The 18,703-nt window shown below is 40.7% G+C and overlaps 1 protein-coding gene across 6 annotated transcripts in view; it reads left to right on the top strand.

Annotated features, from left to right (window-relative positions):
- The window catches only part of RFX4 (regulatory factor X4), a 152,406-nt gene that overhangs the window by 106,911 nt on the left and 26,792 nt on the right, over positions 1 to 18,703 (top strand). For all 6 annotated transcript variants that reach the window (XM_074375133.1, XM_074375131.1, XM_074375132.1 and 3 more), the window contains 4 exons: positions 313 to 371; positions 6,132 to 6,276; positions 10,214 to 10,308; positions 10,732 to 10,849. In XM_074375133.1, the coding sequence (XP_074231234.1) occupies positions 313 to 371; positions 6,132 to 6,276; positions 10,214 to 10,308; positions 10,732 to 10,849 (417 nt within the window). The remainder of the gene's footprint in view (positions 1 to 312; positions 372 to 6,131; positions 6,277 to 10,213; positions 10,309 to 10,731; positions 10,850 to 18,703) is intronic.

Here is an 18,703-nt window from a genome sequence, read left to right as displayed (position 1 = left end):
TTGCAATTAGCGAAATGAAAGACAAGTAAATAATTGCTCTTACTCACGGTTGATTGACGCCACAGTTTCTCACACCTGCCAGTGTGGTGTGTGGGCAACTCTGAAATATGTACTGCAAATATCACCATTTTAGGAAACAGCTGTCCGAATGGGAGAACAAAGAATCAAACGCAGGGTTTTGCCAGTGGGTGCAGAAAATGGTGTTGGACAGTGAGACAAAGTTAAGCAATAAGGAAGGTACTTCTTGAAATCTGCCTGCAGAGAGGCCACAAAGAATGCAAATATTTCATACTCATTCTTTTCTTCTTGCAGTGTCGAGAAGATTTTCCCAAATTCTGAGACGGCAGACATCACTAAATCACCTTTGCCAGGTAGCTGTCCTATGTTCTATCTACTGGTAAATCATTGCAAATGAGGGGCAAATCCACAGTAACTCTGGGGAGGATCTGTCAGGGTGTGGCTATTTAATAATACACTCTCGCTATTATCTTTAATATCTACAGGTAAGAAATAGAAATGTCAGCCAATCACTAGTTTTCAGCTAACATACAAAATGCTTTCTGACGTTAGTTGCCCCTTAACCTTTCAGATATGTTCTAGGTCCACAAGTTTGTGTTTCACTTAAGTGCATTGGGGTTTCTCAGCCACTGTTGCCATTTGGGGCTGGATAATTCTTTGTTGTGGGGAGGCGTGTGTGTTGTAGATGTTTAGTAGCGTCCCTGGCCTCTATCTACTAGATGCCAGTGAGACTACCCACCCCCGAGGACTACCTGGGTTGTGACAGTCAAGAACGCCTTCAGCTACTGCCAAATACAGCCTGTGGGATGCAAAACCACCTGTTTTTTATTTCCAGATTTCTGTTCTTTTTAGCACGAAAGTGACATGTGCTTACTATTAAAAAAAATTAAAACTAATAGGAGTATATACACAGTAAAAGTGGAAGATCCCACTACAGCTCTGTAGTTCTAACGGAAGACATAAATTTTTGCATTTCTGTTGATTTTACACTTCAAGGAAGGGAACCTAAGTCTGTTAAGGCAGCCCATTAACATTCATTAAACTAGTAAGAACCTTAAAGCAAAGGGGACAAACTGGTGGCTGCAAGTCAGATTTCGCCCTCAGATGTGTGAGGTTATTTTTGTTTTTTGTTTTTTGTTTTGTTTTGTTTTTTTTTAACATTTTTTATTGATTTATAATCATTTTACAATGTGTCAAATTCCAGTGTAGAGCACAATTTTTCAGTTATACATGAACATATATATATTCATTGTCACATTTTTTTATCTGTGAGCTACCATAAGATCTTGTGTATATTTCTCTGTGCTATACAGTATAATCTTGTTTATCTATTCTACAATTTTGAAATCCCGTCTATCCCTTCCCACCCTCCGCCCCCTTGGCAACCACCAAGTTTGTATTTTATGTCTATGAGTCTATTTCTTTTTTTTTTTTTAACATTTTTTATTGATTTATAATCATTTTACAATGTTGTGTCAAATTCCAGTGTTCAGCACAATTTTTCAGTTATTCATGGACATATACATACTCATTGTCACATTTTTTTCTCTGTGAGTTATCATAACATTTTGTGTATATTTCCCTGTGCTGTACAGTGTAGTCTATTCTACAATTTTGAAATCCCAGTCTATCCCTTCCCACCCTCCACCCCCCTGGTAACCACAAGTCTGTATTCTCTGTCTGTGAGTCTATTTCTGTCCTTTATTTACGCTTTGTTTTTGTTTGTTTGTTTGTTTTTGTTTTTGTTTTTTAGATTCCACATACGAGCGATCTCATATGGTATTTTTCTTTCTCTTTCTGGCTTACTTCACTTAGAATGACATTCTCCAGGAGCATCCATGTTGCTGCAAATGGCATTATGTTGTCGGTTTTTATGGCTCAGTAGTATTCCATTGTATAAATATACCACATCTTCTTTATCCAGTCACCTGTTGATGGACATTTAGGCTGTTTCCATGTTTTGGCTATTGTAAATGGTGCTGCTATAAACATTGGGGTGCAGGTGTCATTTTGAAGTAGGGTTCCTTCTAGATATATGCCCAGGAGTGGGATTCCTGGGTCATATGGTAAGTCTATTCCTAGTCTTTTGAGGAATCTCCATACTGTTTTCCACAGTGGCTGCACCAAACTACATGCCCACCAGCAGTGTAGGAGGGTTTCCTTTTCTCCACAGCCTCTCCAGCATTTGTCATTTGTGGATTTTTGAATGATGGCCATTCTGACTGGTGTGAGGTGATACCTCATTGTAGTTTTGATTTGCATTTCTCTGATAATTAGTGATATTGAGCATTTTTTCATGTGCCTATTGATCATTTGTATGTCTTCCTTGGAGAATTGCTTGTTTAGGTCTTTTGCCCATTTTTGGATTGGGTTGTTTGGTTGTTTCTTATTAAGTCGTATGAGCTGTTTTTATATTCTGGAGATCAAGCCTTTGTCAGTTTCATTTGCAAAGATTTTCTCCCATTCCGCAGGTTGTCTTTTTGTTTTACTTATGGTTTCCTTTGCTGTGCAGAAGCTTGTAAGTTTCATTAGGTCCCATTTGTTTATTCTTGCTTTTATTTCTATTGCTTGAATAGACTGTTCTCGGAGAACATTTTTGAGATGTATGTCAGATAATGTTTTGCCTATGTTTTCTTCTAGGAGGTTTATTGTATCTTGTCTTATGTTTAAGTCTTTGGTCCATTTTGAGTTTATTTTTGTGTGTGGTGTAAGGGAGTGTTGTAGCTTCATTGATTTACATGCTGCTGTCCAGTTTTCCCAACACCATTTGCTGAAGAGACTGTCTTTATTCCATTGTATATTCTTGCCTCCTTTGTCGAAGATTAGTTGACCAAAAGTTTGTGGGTTCATTTCTGGACTCTCTATTCTGTTCCATTGGTCTATATGTCTGTTTTTGTACCAATACCATGCTGTCTTGATGACTGTGGCTCTATACTATTGCCTGAAGTCTGGGAGAGTTACTCCTCCAACCTCTTTCTTTCTGTTCAGTAATGCTTTGGCAATTCTAGGTCTTTAATGGTTCCATATAAATTTTATTATGATTTGTTCTAGTTCTGTGAAATATGTCCTGGGTAATTGGATAGGGATTGCATGAAATCTGTAGATTGCCTTGGGCAGTGTGACCATTTTAACAATATTGATTCTTCCAATCCAAGAGCATGGGATATCTTTCCATTTTTTAAAGTCTTCTTTAATTTCCTTCATCAATGGTTTATAGTTTTCTGTGAATAATTCTTTCACCTCCTTGGTTAGATTTATTCCTAGGCATTTTATTACTTTGGGTGCTATTTTAAAGGCAGCCCATTAACATTCATTAAAATAGTAAGGACCTTAAAACAAAGGGGACAAACTGGTGGCTGCAGGTCAGATTTGGCCCTCAGATGTGTGAGATTATTTTTGTTTGATTGGCATATGTTCCAAATTTTTTTTTTTTACTTAATACAGTTAAAACTAGGAGATGACAACTAAACACCCAAATTTTCTGTAGAAAAACGCTGAAAGCTGGCAACCCCACAGCTCCATTTCCCCATGGCAGTCCTCAGCTGGCTGGGATGAGCTACTCTCCAGCAGGCAGGGTCCACCTTATCACCCCTGCTTTCACTTACCCTTGGCCCACCTCACTCACATATGTCACCTGCCTGCCTTCTGTCTGTGTTTGGGTTTGTAACCTCTCCCTTATACTGTTGGTTCTGGGTTGATGCTAGTTATTCAAGGTCAGAGGAGGAGGGAGAGGTCTCTAGTTAGAGTGGCCTGAAGGAAGCCTCCAGGCCGGGAACCAAAAAGTGTACAACTACACCCACACAAACCTCCCTATTCCAGCCCTGCCCCTGGCATAAATGGCACAGAGGGTTACTTGGAAACCAGAGGGAAACTCTTCCACATTCATGCTGTTACAGAGGCCACACCTGGGCATTGTTCTGGGATTGGGAAGCACCTCACAGATTAATGGGATTCAGGAAAGAAAATGAATATTAGCAAAATAAAGAAACACTGACATATTTCTGAGAGTGCATCTATTATGGTTCTTTTCCCTAGCTTGGAAGAGCTGGTCTTGGGTCATATTAGGGAACTAGACATGGATTTAGGATACAGATAGGATAGACACACTTTAAGAGGGTCTTTGATCCTTTAATGTACATGTATGAGCATCACAGGCTTTTACCTACATGTACACAGAAGGCGGCTGTAGAACCACTTGCACACGCACACTCCACTTCCCACACAGACAGTGCGTAATTTAATCAGCAGTTACTAATTTTTCATCTTTACTGGACAATTATGAGACATATTCTTGGATTAGCCAAAGGACGGGGATTAGTGCTGGGAATGAAACACCATGAAACATCTTAGCTAATATCCCAGCAAGCTTTCCTAAACACACACAAGGCAAGTCAGACTATACAACATCCAGCCCAAAACTCACCTCCAGATGCTTAAACCCAAGGGCCGGATATTCAGGCCCTTTTGGATATACTAAGCAAGCGACTTGGCATTCATATCTGAGGCATTCATTCCACAACATCTTTTGAGTTCCGACTGTGTGTCAGACCCTTATGCTTAGTGGTACTTGTCCTCCACAGGAAAAAAAAAAAGTGATAAATGTTATGAAGGGAAGAGAATGAGAATAGAGGATAATGGGGCATTTAGGTCCTATTTAGATAAGATGATTAGAGAAGGCCTCTCCATAGGTGCTGTGTTTAAGTTGGAGCACACATGATGGCAGGGTGGCTGGGGCAGGGTGAGGGAAGAATATTCCTGTAGCAGGAGCACCCTGTGCAAAGGCCCTGAGGTGTCAGTGCAGTCACAGCTGAGAGAACCAACCTGCATGACAGTGGCTTTGTTTATTGAGCTCTTGCTTCCTGAACTATGTACCTTTCAAAATTAGCACAAGGAATCCTCAACAGTGGCCCTCCTTAAGAGATAAGTACTATTACGTCTCCATTTTATAGATCAAGAGACAGGTTAATCTGCTTGCCCTCCCAAGTCAATCAACGGTCAGCAGCAAGGCCAGAATTTGAACTAAGTATATTTGAATCCAGAATCTTAGACCTTTACATTCAGTTCTTTTCTTTATCATTAGAGACTGACCCAACTCATTTTTCATATATTTGTATATTCTGGGCCTCTGTGACATGCAGAGAGTTCTGCAGTGATTTAAGTAATATTTTACCTGTGTTTGGACAGTCTAGATGTGAAAGGGGTTGTCAGTATTTACCTTTGATTGGAAATTCACAAGCATTAGGAGCCTAATAATGTCCATGTGTCTTTGAGATCTTGTTTCATTTTACCAAAGACATTTTTGAAAACATGCAAGTAAAGGAAATGATTCTGGAAATGTTTTTCTTTGCTTTTATCAGTATTGTTCCAACTTGATTCTAAGTATTGTTCCGAGTATTGTTCCAGCTTGCATATTTAAGTTCTGCTAATGAGGGTTTGCTCAAGAAGCCATCGGTTAAACACACACACACACATACACACTCACGTAGACATTAACAAACCACTGAGTCATAAGGAAGAGTTTCCCTTTTCTTCCATCTCAAATATTCATATTTGTTTTAATCATTATAGTTACATAAAAAATAAAAAAGCAAAACCAGGAAGCTAGACCATAAACCACTTCAGAATGCATTTAATATGAAAAATATACATTGTAAAATTTCTAGGGTTAAATCTATCATAGGCCCAAGGGTAGCGGGACCATTCCTAGATCTAAGTCTGTTGCTTCTCAGGCACTAGAGACACACAGGTTATTAAGCACAGAGCTCTTACCCCACACACTCACACCAGGAGGCTGACAGCTCTCTGGGCTTCATCCCATTGTTCCATGGGGTCAATACCAAAGGGGCTGGGAACAGCAGGTTTGGTCTTGACCAGGCCTTCATGGAGTAGTTTCTTATAAAGAGAGATGTGAGAGAGAGCCTCAGAGAAGGCAGTATACAAATCTTCTGAGTTACAGACTCATCTACTGATTTCCTGAAATTGAGTTTTCTTGAATTACAAAGTAGTTTGCAAGATACCATAGGCAGATTCATTGAAAAGGACTAAAAGAAAATACAGGGAGGGTTTTAACCTAACAACCCACGAACTAATGAGTTGATTGGATTGGATTATAGGCATCTCGCACAGTGATCCACAGTGCAGACATCACATTCCAAATGCTGGAAGACTGGAGGAATGTGGACCTCAACAGCATCACCAAGCAAACCCTTTACACCATGGAGGACTCTCGTGATGAGCACCGGAAACTCATTATCCAGTGTAAGATGCTCTACCAGGCAGCGTGTCTTTCTATTTGTTTTAAAAAGAAAGGAGTATCCTGGTGAATAATTAAGTGGCATTCCCACCCTGTCCTTCTCCCTGGGACCCCATGCCTCTGTTGTTCATGTTAAATGTGTCGGCCCAGATGGAGGGACTAGTTCATTTACGAGGACATGAGTCAGCATTGCTGGGGAAAATGGGTTCTGGGGTATTTGGCAGCACACAGTGTCAGGCAAAAGGCCCCACTCGTGACTCTCGATGCCAAGCACAGTTCCCTAGGTGGCATCAACAAGTAAGGACAGAAGCTTGCTGCCTCTCTCAGTGTATGACAGCCTGGAGGCAAGTGGACATGCTGCATGCTTTTCAGTGGAGGGTCATGGGAGTCAGCCCACCTGTTGGCAGGTGAATCTCTCAATCACAGTAGATGATTGAGTAGGGGGATGTTGATTTACTTCTGCAAACACATGTTCATGCCCCTGTGAACAGAGACTGGAAATACTGCTCCAAGTATCATCCTGATGTGTTTGGGTTGCTGTTCTTAGCCGCAGAGGTCATAAGAGGGCCAGAAAACACCACCATCCACAGCACAGCTCTGCTCTTCCTCAACAGCCCATCACAGCCTCTGCCTGGGGAATCCCCTAGACCAGAGTCTCTTGGCTACTTTCTTACTTTGTTCAGCCTTCTTTTCTTATGTCTCTGGGGGAAAGGGAGTGCAGGGACGGAGGGTGAGTCTGCACTCCGACCATCAGCTCTGGGAAGGGTCGGTCCTGAGATTGTCTAGAGGTGGGAGCTCTGGCGGCTGCTGCGCTCTCACCTTCTGAATGGGTGAGGCCCACAACCCTAATAGTGGCATTCAGGAAGCTGCAGAGTTGCTGTCTCCCCGAGAAAAGGGGCCTACTCCTCTCAGAGCCCTCAGTCCCTTATGTCACCTTTATAAGCAAATTAAGTTCCCTAAGATGTTCCTATTAGAGACCTCTTATTAAAAGCAAATGGAGCAACTGAAACGTTGGACCATGTGGACCTTCCCTGAGGCTTCTTTCCTGATGACCCCAGAGCTACATCTCTACATCAACCCTGTGGGGAAGATTCACTTATCACCCTCATATTTCAGATGAGAAAAGCCTCAGAGAGCTGGTTAACCTTTCCCAAGGTAGGAGAGCTGGACCTGGAACCTAGGTCTAGTTTCGGTGTCACTGCCCTGCACTAGTGCATGACCAGAGGAGACAAAAATAGTGAGATGTGAACAAGCTTTAGAGATTCTAGGATTTTTCCAAGTTCTTACAATCATGCTCTCTGTTCTGTTTTTCCTTCAAGAAGGCAATGGAAAGCATGGCTATACGCACCCTAACAGTGCTAGCTATACCCCTGATGGCAGTGTCCCCCAGGCCTCACATAGGGTGAGGCAGTGTTTGTGCAGGACTAAACAGATGGGTGGAAACCCAGAGTGATCCAACTTCCTAACCACTCCTATCAGCATTAGATTTACCTCTCTTCTCCCGTCAGCACCTTTCATGGTGGAAGACAATGTGACCTAGACTCATAGGGAAAAATACAGTCACCATTGCTTGTTTTGGGGACCAGGCTTTGAGCCTTTGCTGGAGCAGCACAGAGATCACCGCTGCCTCTCCAAAAAAGAACCTTTGGGGGCTTTCTCTTCATGCTCTCTTGGACTGGGAGCAGTGTATTGCCCTTTAAGTCTGTGATTTTATTCTTCTAGAGGGAGGGAGTGATGAGGTTCAGTTCAACCCAGCTGGTACTTACTGAGTGCCTGTCCTGGGTCTAGCACTGTGTTAGACACTGAGCATGGAGCAGTGAATAAGACGGACACTGCTTACAGCTAATGGCAAATCAGAAACTGAACACATAATTTACAAATGGTTGCATTTTACCAAAGAGGACATGCTGTGTGATGCAGTGCTGGGATGAGGGTTGAGGAAGGGCATCAAGCCTTAAAGCAGATGGCCTGGCACACAGGTGTCATCCCTGCTCCTCCCTGACAGCTGGGATGTGAGCCCCTAAACACAGTAGGCTGGGCTGAAGTTCAGTTTGAATAGGACCAGGGGAAAACTATATGCTATGCTGCACTCTCCTTACCTTACAACCAATTGACAAATCTGCAAATTCTTGCTTTGGAGGTATGGGGAGCGGTTACCATCACATCTGTGATATAAATGCTGACTAGGGTTGCTTGATTTACCTTAAGTTAAAAAATGCACTTTGGGACTTGAGCATGCTGATTAGAATGAGCATTAAGTGGTACTGTGGTTGGGATGCCCGACAGACCTTGATTGAAACCCTGGCTCTGGTGCTCTGTGACCTTGGCTTCCAAATCTGTAAAATGGGTAAAATGCAAAGGGATTAAATCAGATAAGGTGTGCCATGTGCCTGGTACATAGTGTAGGACTAGTGTAGAGAAGAGGTTAGGAGGCAAGCACTTGAGTCAGGTTTGAAACATGCCTCTGCCATTCACCAGCTGTGAAATCTTTGGAAAGTCACTCATCTCTGAGTGCCTCAATTTTCTCAATTGTCAAATGGGAGGTCATTATAGTACCTACGTCTGTAGGCTGCTCATCCATTCATTCAACAAACATTTGAGCAATTACTATGTACCAGAACTATTCTAGGTCCTGGACTCATGACATGCACATCCTAGGGGTTGTCTAAGGTTAAACAAATATGTACATGTAAAACATTTTAGAAGAGTGCCTGGCAGGTGGCAAGCACTCAGTAAATGTTAGCAGTTAGCACTTTCATTGCCACCAGGATCATTAGCATCATTGATTGAAGCACAATAGCTCAGATACACATACAATGTTGTAAAGAATGAAGGAACACCAAAGATAAAGTCAGTGACTTGGGTTCTAGTTCCTACTCTGTCACTAACTCACCCTTGGACTTTGAGTGGGTTGTTTAACCTCTAAGACATAGCTTCTTCATCTATAAAATGTGACAGATCAATTAAATGGGCCTCTAAAGCCCTTTCTCACTCTAAAATGTATGACTTCAGGTCCTGGAAGCTGACCTCTTGCAGGAGTTATCAGTCAAGTAAAATATGTTCAGGTAAATGAAAACTACTGGAATGTATAAATCTTGAATTGTGGTTTGATTTTATTGAGCTCCACGTACAAAAGCACAAAAAAATATAATAAAAAGAGATACTTTGAATTAGCGATCACCACGGTGATGTTTCTGTTTTCTACAGTGCTTCGCTGATTTCAAGTCCTTCCAGATTCAGTTATTTGACTTGCACCTGAAGACAGGGTGTAAAGTGTTAAGATTACCCTCCTTTTACTAATGCGGAAACTGAGGACAAGAGATTGTTTCCTTTACTCCACCAGTATTTACTAAGCATCTACTACATGTCAAGCACTGAGATGCTGGTTAGGCTCCTTACCCTACCACAGGGCAGAGAGTGAGAGAGCAGCAGTGCCTGTATCCACTCCCACAAGCGAGCTCCACCACAGGTAATGTACCAACTAACAAAGGTATCAGACAAAATAGTTAACAGGGAGCAGACATACCCCCCCACACACACATACCCCCCTAACTTCAAGACAGTGCTATTAGTGATTCAGCGAAAGTAGAATACAGTCATAAAGTGCTGTGGAAGTACAGAGGACGAGTGATCGGTTCTGCTGACGAGTGGCATGGGAGGGCAAACAGGATTTTGTGGAAGGATCATTTCAGCTGGATCATGACAGATTAGACAGTCCAAACAGAGGGACCTGCCTGAGAAAAGAAGGGTTTGTTGGGGCAATGGCAAGTGACATGGGATGGCCAGGGTTTAAAGGTAAGTTGTGGTGTGTTTTCTAAATCCTTGAATGCCCTGCTAAGACTTTAGAGATTTATTTTATTCAGTTGTATCCCTGTGTTCTTTTAAGATGTATCTCTGTTTAAACACAACTGCACAGTGTGTGGGTTCTCCTTTGTCTGACAGTATATCAGGAGTTTGACCACCTCCTGGAGGAGCAGTCTCCCATAGAGTCCTACATCGAGTGGCTGGACACCATGGTGGACCGGTGTGTTGTGAAGGTTGGTAAGCTGGAGCAGAAGGTGCAGCCCGGGTACAGCAGCCCAGCACTTGCCTCGATGACACTTGGGTAATACAGAGTCCCACAGTGAGCAGTCTGAGAGTCCCTCGGCAGCCTTGGAGCGCTAGGGTTTCCAGGAGAGGCCTGGGCCCCCCTCAGGGTTGGGGTGGGGTCACAGGAGGCAAGGCAAAGTCTCCCTTCCCTGGGCCAGTCAGGTCAGAATCACTTTTATCTATTGTGCACGTTGGGTCTTGACATAAGATTTCATTTTTTAAAGTGGATTTTTGCTGCTAAAAACAAGTCAGAAACCATTGCTCTATAACATTGAACTTTGAGACCCATAAGCCTTCATGTTGTTTTTATAAGAGACAGTAATAAACACAGGTCAAGTGAACCACTCTTAAAGCCGTTCACTCTCTTGTAGGTGGCTGCCAAGAAACAAGGGTCTCTGAAGAAGGTGGCCCAGCAGTTCCTCTTGATGTGGTCCTGTTTTGGCACGAGGGTGATCCGGGACATGACCTTGCACAGTGCCCCCAGCTTTGGTAAGGCCACCCCAGCCCTCCCCACATCCAAACACTTTCTCTGGCTCCATGTATCAAATCCACCTCTCAGGAGTCAGCCATGGTCTTGCTGTCTCTGAGGCCACAAGGATGTTACCTGGAAATGTTATCTGTTCTGGGGGATGTGACTTTGATAGGATTTTCAGGGAGAAAGATGGCATTGCATGCCAAAGCAGAAGTATACCAAACTGAAAATGATAGGTCTGCACACAAGTCATATTATTTAAGTTTAAGGAGGAGTAAATAGCAGTGACTGTGCTCCCCTTTTTCTGGAAGCCCCCAGTGATGGCTGCTTCCACAGTACTACTTTGCCAAATTTCATAGTGTGGATTTGCCAAGACTGGGCACATGGAGAAGCCTCTGAGTTCAAACATTTGCGAATGGCTTGATTGACACGCCAGCAGTGGCTAGACTGTCTAAAGTTTTCTTTGAAAACATGTCCCAGTCTGATCCCTAGAAAAAGGACTTTTGCATTCATTTTCCCTTTTGTTTTACTGACCCTTTGGGTTTTCATCACCTCCAGGAGACATCCCTACCCCAAGTCCTTGTCTCCTGTTTTCCAGTGTAACGGGACGGAAATCTCTGCCCAGAGGTGCTTGTAATATTCTCTGTGGGCAAGAACCTACTCACTGACTTGGGGTGAATGCTGTTTTTCAGTGGAAAGAATGGTGTGTGCATTGAGTCCGGGTCATCATTAGCAAAGTGTGGTGGGACTTTAAGGCATTATCCAGACATTTAAAATCTCAAAACACTTTGGCTTCAATTTTCTAGGCATTTCAGCAAAAGGCTGTTGGTAAACTTTCTGGGTAATTGCTTCAGTTCTCTGTTTTACTTTGCAAGTAGAGATGTGGTTTTGTTTCTCATTATCTCCAATTAAGCCAATCAGCTCTCGGTTTTGCTCTGGGTTTAATTTGACACTTTTCCATCTAGCTTTTTATGGTCTTGTCACTATTTTCCAGTTGTGTTATACAACGAAGTGAGTATGTGGTGAAACAAAGAGGGCACTATTTTTTCTAAACAGCTCTGTCCATGAAAGACTGTGTTTACCCAATTGGAGAAGCGTTTTGTTGTGGATTTCTTTAATCTCAGCATTGGGAAGTCCTCTGAACCTGCCCGCACCATGGCTACAGATGGAAATTCTCTTTGAGCTGTATAGAAATGCTCTGGTGCCTGCTACCTGGGCAGTGCCATCAGGCATGGCATTTTGATGACTTCCAGTTCAGCATAGTTAGTGTTAGCACATGTTACCTCTGGCTCTGGGAAAATCATTCATGTATAACTGCTTTCAGTTAAGCAGATGGTTGAAAAATATTTGAGATTTTTTTCATTGCTTCAGAATCAAAGAATCAGTGATATCACACAAATAAACATATCCACATCGACAAAACAAGCATCTTTTCCTTGCTTTGTATCTTATTCTTCAGTTTGCAGATTCTTAAACTGTGTATGTTATCAAGTGCCCTTGCACTTGATATTTGAAATTCATTTGTATTTACTAAGTTAACAGTGTGATAAAAAGAAGTTTGGACAGTAGAACAATTAGGGTTCAGTGAATGGGTTGGATTTATTACTGAAAAAAATATTGTTCCTTAAAATGTATTTGTTTCTCTTTGAACCACACACTATTTTAGGATACACTGGAAACTCAGGAAAATGGCAAAAATGGTCACAAAGATTCTTTTAGAAAGGGAAAGAAAAAGATATTAACCCAATTTCACTTTTACGGAATTTTCCAACTCTGAACAGATGGAAATAATACCTGTCTCCAAGTCCATTTAGCAAACTATCTAAAGTGGTCCTGCTCATCCGACTCATTGTTGAGTTTTGCAGCTTGGGATGACAGGCAAGTTGAAAGAATTTGTGGCAGACAAAAGCCCAGCTCCCCCTTTCTGCCTGTATATGTCAAAGACACAGTTGGTGGTTGTGTTTGGGTCATGTGTTCCCTGTATAAAAACAGCTAATTAGGAAAAAGAGCCCTCTGTTCCCTGGCCCCTCCTCCCAACCACAGGGGCCAGCTCTATATATCTTATAACCCCCACACGATTCTTGTCGCTGTGAATGGTAGAGGGTCTGTGTGTCCGCGTAGCAGGCTGACTGTCACAGTGATCGTGTGGAATATCACAATGATCCAGCGGGGGGACTCTATCACCTCTTCCCAGAGCAGCCGGTTTCAAAGGTAGTTGACTCCTTTCTTCTCCTTAATTCCTTTTCACTCTTTTCTCCCTAATTCCTTTTCACTGAAAGAGCCTATGCTGTGAACTAAAGTAGCCAGACTTTCTTTCTGTGCTGCAAGCAGCACTTTCTAGCAAAATTAGTCAGCAAAGGTAGGCTAGCAGGCAATGAACTTTTCATCCTAATAGGGGTTGAGGAAATTAGAGGTTCTATTTAAAACAACAACACATTTTCTGTTGATTACTCTGATACCTGTATCCCAAGTCAGTGCAGGCGCCTTTACCCCTTCACTCGGGTGCTCACCAGATGCCCCTGTTTCACTGTGAGGAACATCCAGGAGGCAACAATAGTTCCAGAAAGTACTTCAGCACCAAACAGTCGGAAAAGCAGCCCTGGACTTGACGGCTAAGGGGGCAAGACTACATATCAGTTCCCAAGTTTTCACCTTGTTTTCTGGCCTAGCATCAAAGCTCACCCACTTGGGCAGGGCCGGGGAGGCTGTGTGGGAGCAGTTCTGTCAGGGAGCAGCTCCCAGACCAAGTGGCCATGGCAGGGCCTTCCAGACAGCTTCTCAATGTTCAGATGTCCTGGTCTGGCTGTCGCACCCAGAACCTGCTGAATTAGAGAATCTTGAGATTTGAAATGTCACTCAGGCCCCTGCCAAGCACGAGGAGGAGGCAGGAATAGCTTTCCCTGTATTCAGGAGAGGAGGCAGAGACCCAGAGAGGAGAGGGGGCTTTCTGAGGACACACAGAAAATTGAGCTGAGCTCCACCAGGGACGTATCCCATGCTAGAGCCACATTGCCACCACTTCGTCTAACTTTCTTCAGTTGAATACTACAAATAAAAGCAAAGCAATGTTTATTCAGGGCTTAGTATACACTGGGCCTAATATTAGGCACTTTCTCACTTAATTTTCACAGCAACTTATGAGATCCACTATTAACTGCCCTCAGTGTAATGGATGAGGAAGCCATGGTAGCACATGAAGCAAAGACAGGATGATGGTACTCTTTATAACAAGTATTTAGGAAGTATGTACTCCCATTTAATTCTCACATTAACTCTGCAAGGCGGATAATTACAGAGATGGAGAATTTTCTTGCCCAAGATCAATATGGCAAGTGGTAGAATTCTGTTTCAAAATCGGATCTGCCTGAGTACAAAACCCATGCTTTTTCAGTTACCATAATTAAGACAAATACCTTCTGCTCAGATGCATGGCACAAAAAGGCTAGAAAAATTTGCTTGATCTTCACTGATGGTTTTTCTAAAACCATATTGATGGATTAAAAAAAATTTAAGCTATAAGAGAAAAGAATAATAATTAGACTATCATGAGTAATTAGAGATGCCAGAAGACAATGGAATAATATCTCTTAAGTGTTGAGAACAAAGAACTATCAACCAGTATTCAAGAGTGAGGGCAAAGAAAAGTATTCAGTTACACAAAAACTAAGAAAATTATAGCACTTATAGAGCTTCGCTTTAAAAAATATTTCAGTAAGAGGAAAAATAAACACATAGCTAAAGTCTTGTGTGTAAGAAACAATGAGATTCTAGTTATTGTTGCTGTTTAACAAATTACCACAAAGTTTAGTGGCTTAAAACAATATTATACGTATGGATTCTGTGGGTCAGGAATTTGGACAGGGTGGCTTGTCTCTATCCTGTGATGTCTGGGGCCTTGGAAGGGAAGACTCAAAGGCTGGTAATGAATCAACACCTGGAGGCTGGAATCTTCTTGAGGCTTCTTCCCTCATGTGTCTGGTGCCGGGGCTGGGATGACTTGAAGACTAGAACTGCTGATCAGGGTGCCTTCAAGTGGCCTCTCCATGTGGTTCGCTTTCCTCACAGCACAGTGGCCTCTGAATAGTTGAACTTGTCACATGGTGGCTCAGGCCCCCCGTGTGAGTGTGCCGAGTGGGGAACCACATTGCCTTTTATGACCCAGTTTCACAAATGAACATGTCACTTCCCCCATACCCTGATGATCAGAGAAGTCACAAGCCTACCAAGATTGAAGGGGATGCATAGATCCCCAGTTTTCCAGGGAAGGAATGTCAAAGAAATTGGGGGCCTTGTTTTAAGACAAAAGAAAATTTAAAGTACGTAAGCACATTTAATTAACTTTTGGTTATAATTTAAAACCTAATTTTTGTGTGTTTCAAAAAGGTAAAAATTCTAGGAAACAATACAACGTGGGGTGGTGGGAAGAGAATTTTCAAGGAATAGTTAAAGGATGCTTAAATCTTTGTATTGGAATACCAAATAGTTGTTGAAAATTTATAGTTTGGGTTTAATAGACATATAGGATATATGTCAACAAATGAAGAGATCGTCACTAAAAGAATAGAATCATAATTTACCGAGGAAAAATGCAAAAACTTAAATGGCAAGAGCTGAGAAGGTAAAAGAAGTATAGAAAAAGGATGGTAAACTCAAAATATAAAATATGATATTGGAAATAAGATCAAAGAATAATCACAGTAAATGAAAAGATCTCTTCCCTCAAAAAAAATCAGGCATGAATTGCAACTTTTACTAAACTTCTAAGAAACATAAAATCCTTAGTTTGTGAAAATGAACATGAAAATCAGTATTTTAGAGAGTAAAAAAAGAAGGAAAGCTATACAGTTAATTTTATGAAATTAACATAACCTCAGTTTCAAAATCTTGGAAGAGCTGTAGAGAAAAAGAAAATTATGACCCAATCACACATAAATATAGATGACAAAATTCTAAATAAAATACTAGCAGATCAAATCCTGCAGTAAATTTTTTAAAACTGTGATTAATAAGGCCTATGCCAAGAATTAAAGTATGGTTCAATGTCATAAAATTACTAATTAACATATTGCATTAATGAATTAAAAGAGAAAAATCTTATGATCATCTCTTTAGATATAGAGGAAGAAACTTATTTGATAAAATTCAGCTTTCAAGTGTAATATTTTAAAACTCTTGGCAAACTATAGAAGGGAATTTACTTAATATGTTGAAGAGCATCCAAAAATCTGCAGAAAACATTATACTAAGTCATGAAACTTAGAAATTTTCCCATTCAAGTCACAAATAAGACATGAACGCCTTCTAACACTGTTTCTGATAGATATGTACTGGAGGTCCTGGCCAATGCAATAAGAAAAGGAAATGAAATATAAGGATTGGAAAGGAAAACACAAAATTGTCTTTATTGATATCATGATGGCTGCCAAAGAGAAGAGAATCTATAAACTAATGGAACAAATAAGAATTCAGCCAGGTTACTGAATTCGGTTTTTAAAAAATCATTGGCATTCTTAGCATTAACTAGAAAATATAATTAAATTTCTACCTGTCTGTCTATATCAGTCTATCTGTATCTATATTCATTCATAATAGCAACAGAAAGTTACCCATAAAATGATTATAACAAAAATTGTTTTTAAGACCTTCAAGAAGAAATTTTTTTTAATAGTGTTGAAATATACCCTCTTCATGTTTGGAAAAACTCAACATCAAGAAGATACACCCTTCAAATGTATAAATCAAGTGGTATTCCAGTCCAGTTCTTAACTTTTTTCCCTTTGATTTTGAAAACCTGATGTTAAAATTCATATAGAAAAGCAAACAGTCAAGAATAGTAAAAAAAAAAAACAAAACAAAACAAAAAAAAAATCTTGAAGGTAAGGGAGAACAAGGTGTAGAGACTTGCTTACCTGATAGTTTTATTGAGGAGTCAGATGATATGGTCTTCTAACAGGGCTTGACAAAGAGTAATGAAACAACAGAGATGCCCAGTACAGACTGACATGAAACTTACCTTCGCTTCATCAGATTCTTGCTTTGTTGTCTCAAAAACGAGGATTGTAGAGATGATCTATGTGACAGAGATGGCATGAAAAAAATCAGTGGGTAAATGTTCTGGGACAAGCATTTTAGGATAAATAAAACTAGATTCCTTGCCTATAATTTCTGAAAAGAGACATCTAAATGGAAAAAAAAAAACTTAAACCTTTTAGAAGATACTGGTGATATTAATGACCTTGGAATAGGAAATTATTTCTTTAAAAAGGCACAAAAAAAGAACAGATCATAAGGGAAATATTGCCAGGGTTGACTGCATTTGGATTTTGAATTTCTATATAATAAGCATAAGATGAACAAAGTTAAAAGACAGAAGCCACAGAAAGGGGGAAGATATTTTGCAATGCATGTAACTAACAGAGGATTATAACCAGAATGTATGATAAATCCCTTCAAGTACTTTTTTAAAAGACTAGTATCCCAATAGAAAAATGGACAAAGAATGTGAATAGACAGTTCACAGAGGAGGGAATTCAGATGGACAATAATCATGAAAAAAGGTTGCACCTTTTTAGTAATTATGGTACTACAACTTACAAAGACGATAACATTTCACACCCTTCAAATGGCAAATATTATATTTCTTACAGAGGATGTGAAAGATTTTGCTTAGCAATTTGGCACTATCTTGTAAGACACAGGTGCTCTTGGACCTGGTGATTCCATGTCTGGGCCTAGACACAAGGCAACAGGTACAAAAAAAATTCATTAGAGCCAGTTTCCAATAGTGAAAAATGTAAATAACCTAAATTCCATCTACAGGAGAATGGACAAATAAATTGTGGTACACTCACACAGTTGCCATTAAATGAGAGCTACGTGTGTCAATGTGGATAGATCTAAAAAAAACCCAAAGTATCAAAAGCAGCTTATAGAATGCTTTGTAAAGTATGGTACCATTTCTGTCAAGTTTGAAAATAAAAAAACAATGCCTTCGTCTTCTTCGTCTTCTTCGTCTTCTTCGTCTTCTTCGTCTTCTTCGTCTTCTTCGTCTTCTTCGTCTTCTTCGTCTTCTTCGTCTTCTTCGTCTTCTTCGTCTTCTTCGTCTTCTTCTGGTAGGGGGAGGTAATTAGGTTTATTTACTTATTCTTGGAGGAAGTACTGGGGATTGAACCTAGGACCTCACGCATGCTAAGCACGCGCTCTACCATTTGAGCTATACCCTCCACCCCCAACAGGGGCTTCATTTTTATCTTCAATTAAAAAATATGATTCAAATATGGTAAAATGTTAAGATATTATAAAGCTGGGTGTTCTGTACAATGGTATTCATTTAAAAATTCTTTTTTTCCCACATTTGAAATTTTTCATTGGAAAAAAGAAACGCTTTGATTCCCTAAGATGCCTATGATTAGCTATGTTACTATATAACAACAACTATCTCCTTTCATCTCTACGCTAATGTCTTTTCCCATAGCAGGCTCTGATGCTCACTAGCTCAGTGACTTTAGGCAAGTGGTTTAAACCCTCTGAGCCTTCATTTCCCCATATGTTAATTGAAATTATTAATAATACCTTCTTCATAGTGTTGCTGTTGGAAGAGTAACAGGGCTTAGCACAGTGCATATGGTAAGTATTCAGTGCTCACTCATTTGATTCACTCATCTAACAACTGTTGCACATCTACTGTGTGCCTGGCACTGTTCTAGACACCAGGTGCAGAGAAGGGGAAAAAAACAGATAAAAATCCCTGCAATTATGGAGTTTACCATCTAGTGTAGGGAAGCACATGATAAAGAGAAATAAGTTCACTACATAATATAGCAGATGGTGTTAAGTGCTAAGGGGAGAAATAAAGCAGGAATGTTAGCTAT

This window comes from Camelus bactrianus, chromosome 12 (assembly GCF_048773025.1).
Source record: "Camelus bactrianus isolate YW-2024 breed Bactrian camel chromosome 12, ASM4877302v1, whole genome shotgun sequence".
NCBI lineage: Eukaryota > Metazoa > Chordata > Mammalia > Artiodactyla > Camelidae > Camelus > Camelus bactrianus.
The sequence above is the reverse complement of the archived record's forward strand: the minus strand, read 5'-3'. Positions and strand labels throughout refer to the sequence as shown.